This window comes from Elephantulus edwardii, unplaced genomic scaffold (genome assembly GCF_000299155.1).
Source record: "Elephantulus edwardii isolate Elephantulus edwardi_28Jun2011 unplaced genomic scaffold, EleEdw1.0 scaffold00176, whole genome shotgun sequence".
NCBI lineage: Eukaryota > Metazoa > Chordata > Mammalia > Macroscelidea > Macroscelididae > Elephantulus > Elephantulus edwardii.
Window position 1 is genome coordinate 2,657,446 of NW_006399926.1, and position 8,653 is coordinate 2,666,098.

Genomic DNA, 8,653 nt, shown 5'->3' on the forward strand with positions numbered 1-8,653 from the left:
CCTGTGTTCTTAATTGTACAGTTTTCAATGTCCATCTCTTAAAGAGACAGTGTGCTCTCCCTTCCCCAGTCCCACCTCCCCCACCCTCCTGAGAGACTTCTTCACCAGGAGGGATATCCAGGGTGTCTCCCTCCTTCCCACTCTCTTGGCCAGAAGTTACCAGACTATACTGTCTCTTTAAAAATAAAATTTTAAAAGCTTTGCTTTGTTGTCTTCTCAGACATACGTATGCATATACGTTTTAGATGTTCTTATAAGAGAAAAGATGGTTTTTAAATGTGCCAAGTTGTGTATATATATTATACATATATATATCTGCTGCGTGATTGGTAAGCAATACAATAGTAAACATGTCCCCATTACTTTTTTCTAATAATCGGACCAATGCTGTCCTAATTGTACATTTCCCCTTATGAGGACTATGCTCTGACTCGTTTAGGTAGAAACATTCACAACCTTCCATTCCATTGAATTTTTCTTTCTCTTTTACCTCCTTTCTTTGTCAATCTGAGGGAAAAACAAAACAAAACAAAAGACAGGGGATGCCAAAGATCCCCTTGAGCAGAGAAAAAAGCAGAATAAATATTTTATTAAAGAAAAAAGAGAATTAAGAAAATAGTTTGGAGTATTTTCTTACTGTAGAGAAGCACTATACATTACTAAGAGACCTGGGTATAAGATACTCACGTGTGGAGTTGGGAAAGTCACATGTCCAAGCCCGTTTGAGTGGTTTCTTTTGGTTTTCATTGCAGGGAGAGGGTGGGAGGGAGGTGGGGACGGGGCACTTTGGGGTCTCCTTTTAGTCAAAAGCAGGAAAATAACAAGAAAGAGATCATTAAAACTCAATGTTTCCTTTAATAGTGTTAAACACTAAGATTTTAAAAAGACATAAAAAGAAAAAAAAAACTTTGTAAAATGTGAGAACAGAAGCAAAAGACACTACGCTCTGTCATTTTATCTTTCTTTTGTTGAAAGACTAAAAACTTAAATGTTTTTTAGACAATCAAATGTTAGGTAAGTGCAAAAACTTGTTTTTTCTTACTGGTGTAGAAATTAATGCCTTTTTTATTTTTCAGTTATTTTATAATAACGAAATAAAAAGAACCCCCCAGCTGCCAGGCGGGTTTTGGTGTTTGAAATGCGGGGCAAAGCACTACATCACTGCAAATAGATACAGTTAGTCTGCATGTCTGTAGGCTGTGTGATTGCGGAAAATATAAATGCTGCTAATATATTTCCTTTTTACAAAAGCATATCTAAATAGATGATTGTTTTGATGTTAATCTTTGTAAATTATGTATTACCAATTTTAACATTGGATGTAATTGCATAAAAAGCTTGCATCTCAATCCTTGAAAGTCTAGTATTAAATGGAAAAACTTTTCCTAACTGTGGAGTGGTGACTTGCCTTTTTTTTTCTTTTCTTTTTACTGCACTCCATTTATCTTCCTGGATCTCCATCCCATCCACCCCCACTTCCTCCACCCCCCAACAGCCTCAGGCCTTTTTCTAGAAGGATCTTCCTAAAACTACATTAATTAGCTTCCTGGGCTTCACAGACAGGCAGTCACTCAGGGTTGGCAGCTGGAGCGAAGGCCATTGCTTTTTGCTTGGTTTGCTCTCCTCTCACCCTAGCCTCACCACCTATCATGTTCATCCATGCCACCTTATCCCTCCCTCCCTTATGCAGACAAACATCTTCCCTCTAGTGCTTGACACACTCATCATAGAATAGGATCAGTTGTTCTAATAGGGTCACTGAATCATACTCAACGGCACCTGAAAAGAACATTGCCTTCCAAAGTTGGCAACAAAAAATTTAGACCACATTTTTTAGGCCACTAAGTATCAGACCAGAGATCCCTGGGTGTAATGTGTCACACTGTTAACTGCAAGGTTGGCAGTTCAAATCCACCAGCCACTCATGTGTGAGGAGATAGGTCGTCTCTCCTCTAAAGACGGACAGCTTTAGACAGTTGTTACGAGTCAGTGAGGGTAGATGTGGGGTTTGAGAGGTATGTTAGACCATTTCCATTCTAAACTATTCATGTTTCTTTAATCCTAAAAGACTCACTGTAGCTTACCGTGTCCCACTGTTATGGGTAGGGAAACAAAGCAGCAAGAGATTAAGGAACTGCCCCAGTATCACGTGCCTGGTTAATTCTTTAAAAGGTCCCCATTTTTTTAATAGCCCCCATTTTGTAGAAACAAAAAGTAAGGAGGTTAAGTAACTCCCCAGAGACCACCTAGTAATTAGTGTTGGCCAGAGCTCAAAGTTTGCATTGTATTCTTTGTACTCTCAAACTTTTAAAGCACTTTTTCGCTATTTTCATTATTTCACAATTTTGAAAGGAAATCCTAGTGAAGTATTAGATACTGAGCTGTTTTCCATTTTCTTAGAAGTATCTCCACAGAGTGGCAATATCATTTAAATAGAAAAGATCATCATTTCCTCCAACCCTTTAATCCTCTTCACTTCAAATAAACATCTAAGTACAATTTCAAGAGCTAAATTCTCCAAGGCAAGGGTAAAAGAAACCAAGCCCATCGCCACGGAACTGATTTCAGTTCATAGTGATCATATAATGTGAAACAGCACTATAGGATTTCCAAAGCTGTGATCTTTAGGGAGGGGGCTGTGATGGCTTCATGTTAAGGAGTTGGGCTGGCAACCAAAAGGAACATGGTTCATATCCATCTGCTGTTCCACAGGAGAAAGATGGACAATCTAGTCCCATGTGATTAACTGCCTCTGGAAATCTGCCAGAGGTTCAGTTATGGGTTAGTGGTGGTGGTGTTATGTGCCATCGAGTCGTTTCCGACTCATAGCGACCCTATGCACAACAGCTCTAAACCCTGCTCTATCCTGCGCCAACCGCACCGCCTCTGACACACCCATCCCGATTACCCCAGTCACCGAATCAATCCATCTCATAGAGGGTCTTCCCCTCCTGCGCTGTCCCTCCACCCTCCCAAGCATGATGTCCCTCTCCAAGGACCCGTCCCTCCTGGCAACATGTCCAAAGTATGTCAGACGAAGCCCCAGAATCCTTGCCTCCAAGGAGCAGCTTGGTTTAATCCTCTCCAAGATGGATCTGTTTGTTTTCCTGGCAGTCCAGGGTACATTCAGTACCCTTCTCCAGCACCACAGCTCAAAAGCATCCACTCTCCTTCTGTCCTCCCTAGTCATTGTCCAACTCTCTGATGCATAACAAGCGATTGCAAATACCATGACCTGTATCAGGCGCACCTTAGTCTCCAGAGAGACACTGTTGCTCCTGAGTACGTTTGAGAGGTCCCTAACGGCAGACTTTCCCATCGCGATACGCTTTTTGATTTCCTGACTGCTGGTACCAAGAGTGTTAACTGTGGAGCCGAGCAAAGTGAAGCTGTGAACACTCTCAATCTCTTCATCATCCATCCTGACGCTGCCAATTGGTCCAGTGGCGAGAATCTTTGTCTTCTTGACGTTGAGCCTTAGTCCATACTGAAGGCTGCAGTCCCTGACCCTTCGCAGCAAGTGCATGAGGTCCTCCTCAGTTTCAGCAAGCAAGGTTGTGTCATCTGCATAACGGAGATTGTTGATAGATCTTCCACCAATCCTAATGCCACACTTCTCCTCATAGAGCCCAGCCTCTCGGATAATCTGCTCTGCATACATGTTGAAAAGGTATGGAGACAGGATGCATCCCTGGCGTACACCCTTCCCTATTTTGAACCATGCAGTGTTACCCTGCTCTGTTCTGACTACTGCCTCTTGGTCCAAGTATAGGTTTCGTATTAGCACAATTAAATGTTCTGGGATTCCCATTCTTCTCAGAGTCAGCCACAGTTTGTTATGGGTTAGTGGTACACAATGACAATCTTTATGGATGCACACTAACAGATCGTTCCACTGTGGAGCAAGGTTGAACCACTGATTAGCAGCTAAGAGCTCAACCACTGTGCCACCAGGCCTCAAGGCCTCCCCATGTTTACTCAGACTCTTACAAGTCTCAGATCACAGTGGCTTTCTCAGACTTACATCAGGGGCAACTTGCCACTTCTCCCTGCTTTCAGAAAACAGAAAAAGGACCATGAACTAAAAATGGAAGCATCTCTCCTGGGGCCCTTCTACCCCTCAGCCTGTGCCCTGAAACCCAGTGACACATACACATTCAGCTCCCACACTTTATTGGGACAATGGTTTAGAGACAGATCAACACCACAAGCCCACCCACCAGGGGTGTCCAAGTTTCAGCACCTCCTACAGCATGAGTGATCAATAAATACAGCAATGGAGCAGATGGAGAAGGGAAGATTCCATACACAGGAAGGGGGCGAGAGGCCCTTCTGGTCTCAGGAACTGAGGCAGATAACTGTACTGGCACAGTCCACTTAAAGATGAATGGGCAAGGGGGCGAGAGCGCTGTTCTGCAGATAGGAAGACTTGTAGAGGTGAGAAAGACATGGTGTACTGAGGAATTCCTTTATATATATTTGGAAGAAGGGCAGATTTCACCTTACAGATGGGCATGAGTGGGGAGAGGAAAAGCTTATTTTAATTATTAGAAATGGATGTGGGAAGAAAAGGGCATTTTTCAGACAGGAAAATGCTTCTGGGATGATTGGTTTACATGGATTAGTGCTCAAGGGCCATCCCATCCCCAGGTGGCAGGAGGGGGACGTGAGGGGGGGGCGCCCAGAGCTACAGTACAAGGGAGGTGTACCCCACAGGCACTAGCCCCTCCACTCCATCCCGCCCACAGCAGAGCCAGTCTTCGTCCACCGTGGAGATGACACGCAGCACGTCCCCACGCTGGAAGCTCAGCTGGTCTGGTCCCGCAGCAGTGTGGTCACAAAGAGCCCGGACTGCCCTGCGGGAGAAGGGGCCAGGTGAGGGGGCGGGGCAAGGTGAGGGGGCAGCCGCCAGCCGCACCTGCCCATTGTATGGAGCAGCCCTAGTACTTCTGCTCAGACACATTGAGCGCTGGAAAGACTTAGGGACCAATGACACCATGACTCTCCCAGGGCCCCCAGGGCCCTCTTAATCTCAAACCCCACTCTCTTAACCCTCCTCATCAGTCCCTTTTGGGCCTCCTAAACTGGTTCCTATGATGGTAAATGGCACCATCTTCTACCCACCTGCTTCTTGCAAGACCCAAACATCTCACATCCCACCCAACATCTGCTTTCCCTCTGACTCCACCACCACCACCCTAGGACCTCTGTGCTTGCTGAACTATTGTACAAAATCTCGCTGGTCTCTCTGACCCACCTCTTGACCTCCCTCTCCAGGTCCATTCGCCACACAGCAATCAGGAATCTTTTGGAAACGCAAGCAGGCACACCACCTCCAGGCAGCAGACCCCATGCCACAGAATCATGTCCAGGCTCATTTGTGGCCTCAATGAACCCTTGAGACACTGTCAGCATCCTCTGCTCCAGTCTCATGTATCCACATTTGGGCCATTCCAGCTCTTTATCATCACCGGCCCTTCCCTGAGGCCCTGAGGCCTGGAGTAGTAGCCTTGTTAACCTGCCCCAAAGGGCTCAGTCTTCTTTTTCCAGAGTCTTTACCACACAAGACCATCAGCATCGCTCACTGGTCTCCTAGCTCCTTGAGGGCAGGGCAGAGACTCCAGGATGTTTACCTATAAATCCCCTCTTAAATGACACTTGTCACATAGCAAACACTCTAAAAATACTGCTGAATGAATGAAAAATCAAGAGGCTTACTTCAGTGGGCTGAGCTAAGCCAAGGAAAGCAAAACCCTAAAATAGAAGCAGCACAAGGTTCCAGAGTAGAAGAGCCACGAAAAAAAGGTGACATCCTTCACCGGGAACTCACAGGAGCATGTGTACGTGTTGGCCATTAGCTGGGCACCTGGTAAGTGCCAGATGCTTTTCATTTTCATAAGCCATCCTGTAAAAGGGTATACTTATCCCCTTTTTAACAGATAAACTAAAGCTTAGAGAAATCTGTCACAAAAGTAAGTAGCAAAGATGTGATGCAAACTACATACTTCTAACAAATGAATCTACCTGTAAAGCCCCTGACCACTCTGAAATACACACACCATTGCACACCAGTGCATCTGCCCCCTCCTCCTCACCTGTGGGCCTGCACTGGGCTGGGAGGTGAGACTTCAAGCTCTTCAGGTGGCGAAGGTGTCTCAGGAGGTGCCCCTCGTTTGACCAGAGCAAACACACTCACTGTGGGAGGCAACCAACTGGACGGTCTCCTGGAGGGAAGGAGAGAGACTTTGAAAGGTTCACTCACCTCCAGATAAAGAACCCAAAGAAGGAGGGAATGGCCGAAGGGCTGCACTGCCCAGCAGAGGTCAGGAGTTGGTCACCACTGAGGGGCAATCAGCAGCTGTAGAACACAGATACCTTTTGGATGATTAAGGAAGTGACAAGGGTCTTCATGCCAGATGTCATACAAGCAACCCTGTGGAACTGGCAGGGTCTATCCAGACTCAGAGATCTAGAGAGTCACTAGGGGACACTTCAGATCACTAGTCATGCCCAGGACCAAGAATAGCCAAGCTTTTTCTTAAGAGGATCAGATAGAAAATAATTCATCTGTTTTAGGCTTTTGGAGTTAAAAGGCATATGAATCCAATATTGTAAAAAGCTATAGAAAGGTTTATACATAGACTCCCTTGGATGGTTACCAGGGATGGGAAAGGGAGAAAGTGAAAATCAGTAAATAGACACACTGAGAAGATGTATGATAAAGGGATGGCCAGCACTGTATCATTAGAGGAGACACAGAGAAGTGCACCAGAAATATATCCAGCAAAGGTAAGCACTATTACGTACATAATCCTGCAATGTCAACAATAATAATGTTCATCTACAAGAAGATATATAGGCAGACAGGCAAGACAAACAGATACGGACATAACCATATATAAGTCTGGCAAGTAATTCTTCATTCATACTAGTATATGCTTGTAAATATATAGCAGGGCCAACACGGGGCAAAGTTATGTAAACTTAATAAGAGGCAAAGTCATGAATGTTATATAACCATGTAACCATAATAATGTTGTTGTTGTTTGATGCCGTCAGCGTCATAGATGACTCATAGCGACCGTATGAACGAACGGCCTGAGCACTGTTCGTACATAGAGTTTCCGGAGGCAAGCCATTTCGGAAGTGGATGCCGCTCCTGCTTCCAGGCTTGATTTAGTTGGGAAGCTCCAGCCAACACATAGATAAAATATAACTATTGAAAATGTATTTACTATTTTTGGTTAATGACTCTAGGAAACAGACTACAAATCTTGACCGACCCCGGAGGAGCACAAAAGAATACCAAATTAAGGCCCCAGAGCCTCTGGGTTATGAAATCAGTGAGAGACCAGGCTCACCTGGACTTGAGGGCTGCATTCTCCGTCTCCATGGGGCCTCCTCCAGGCACCCCAAACAGTCGCCCCAGCCACACACCTCTGCCTGAGGCTGCTGCTTCTGTGGGCAAGGGTCTCTCTTGTCCGCCCTCAGCTGCAGCCCCATGGCGCCTGGGCCCCCATCGGGGAAGGGCGAAGCCCTCCACACCCCCAGAGGCATAGACTCTGGAGGCCTGAGTCAGCTGCTCCCACCAGCTGCCCAACGCAGGAGGATCTGGGTGGAATGATGGACTTTGGGAAGATGTGGGGCTTGGGGAAGATGTGTGGCTTGAGGGGGCTGCAGGGCCCAGAGGAGCCTCCTCGGAACTTCCCCGGAGGCTCTGTGCCAGCCGGCCCCCCCAGTGTAGCAGGGCCTGCACTGTCTGCTGTAGAGCGGGAGGGGGACTTGGTGGTGCAGGGACCTGAGGCGGGCCCAGGGGCAGGTGATGGTGGTGCTCGAAGAGCAGGTCCAAGTGAAAGGTGAGCACTGACAATGGCTGCAACAGGAGCAACAGCTCGGTGGACAAGGAGGGACAGCCACCCCGGGCCAGGGAGAAGAATCCCGTTGGCAGGTACAGGAGGGACAGCAGGCCTGAGAAAGAACAAGCCAGTGTGAGTCCCTGCCCTGAACTGGAAGTCCCCACCATTCTACAAACATCCTTTGGGCTTCGCTCTGCGGGGAAACTGGGGGTGTGGAAAGGGGGACCAGGATTGACACAACCTTGCTTGCCCTCCTGTGGTATAAGAGCCCAGCATGAGAGACACAGAGCAAGTATGGACTGAGAAGCAACAGCATAAAGGCCAGGAAGGCAAGCATGGGGCCATGGAATCAGGCACAAAGCGGGGGCTAAAAAGGCTGACCTAGTTTAAGAGGGGCTCAGTGAGGAAGAGCCTGAAAAGATGAAAGAGCATTAACAGAGGCAGTGGAGGGGCAAGGAGGCCTGTTCTAGGTGGAAGTGAAGGCAGTTTATGTCAGACTGTGGGCAAAAAGGAGTGAACCAACGTGGGCAATCTCCTTCCATGCGATTTACAGTCTTGGAAAACCTACTGGAAGGTCAGTTATAAGTCGGGTCTGACCTGACAGCAATGAGTTTTGAGTGTGGGCACAAAGAATTTAGGCAGGACCAGGGAAAACCTGGGGCCAGATGACCAAGGATTTGAGGGCCACAGTAAAGGTGTCTTTGCTCTTCTACGGCAATGGGAGTTTTAAGTAGACTTAACTAGATAGGTATTAAGAGCATTCTGAAATCAGCAGGAACCCCCCCCATCCCTCCCTC

At 46.8% G+C, this 8,653-nt stretch overlaps 1 protein-coding gene across 4 annotated transcripts in view; it reads right to left on the minus strand.

Annotated features, from left to right (window-relative positions):
* Positions 1 to 4,687: 4,687 nt before the first annotated feature.
* Positions 4,688 to 8,653, minus strand: part of RUSC1 (RUN and SH3 domain containing 1) — an 8,188-nt gene continuing 4,222 nt past the window's right edge. For 3 of the 4 annotated variants that reach the window (XM_006895788.1, XM_006895787.1, XM_006895790.1), the window contains 3 exons: positions 7,362 to 7,968; positions 6,096 to 6,224; positions 4,688 to 4,856 (listed from right to left, as the gene is read on the minus strand). In XM_006895788.1, the coding sequence (XP_006895850.1) occupies positions 4,688 to 4,856; positions 6,096 to 6,224; positions 7,362 to 7,968 (905 nt within the window). The remainder of the gene's footprint in view (positions 4,857 to 6,095; positions 6,225 to 7,361; positions 7,969 to 8,653) is intronic. The other variant, XM_006895789.1, reaches the window with a different exon arrangement.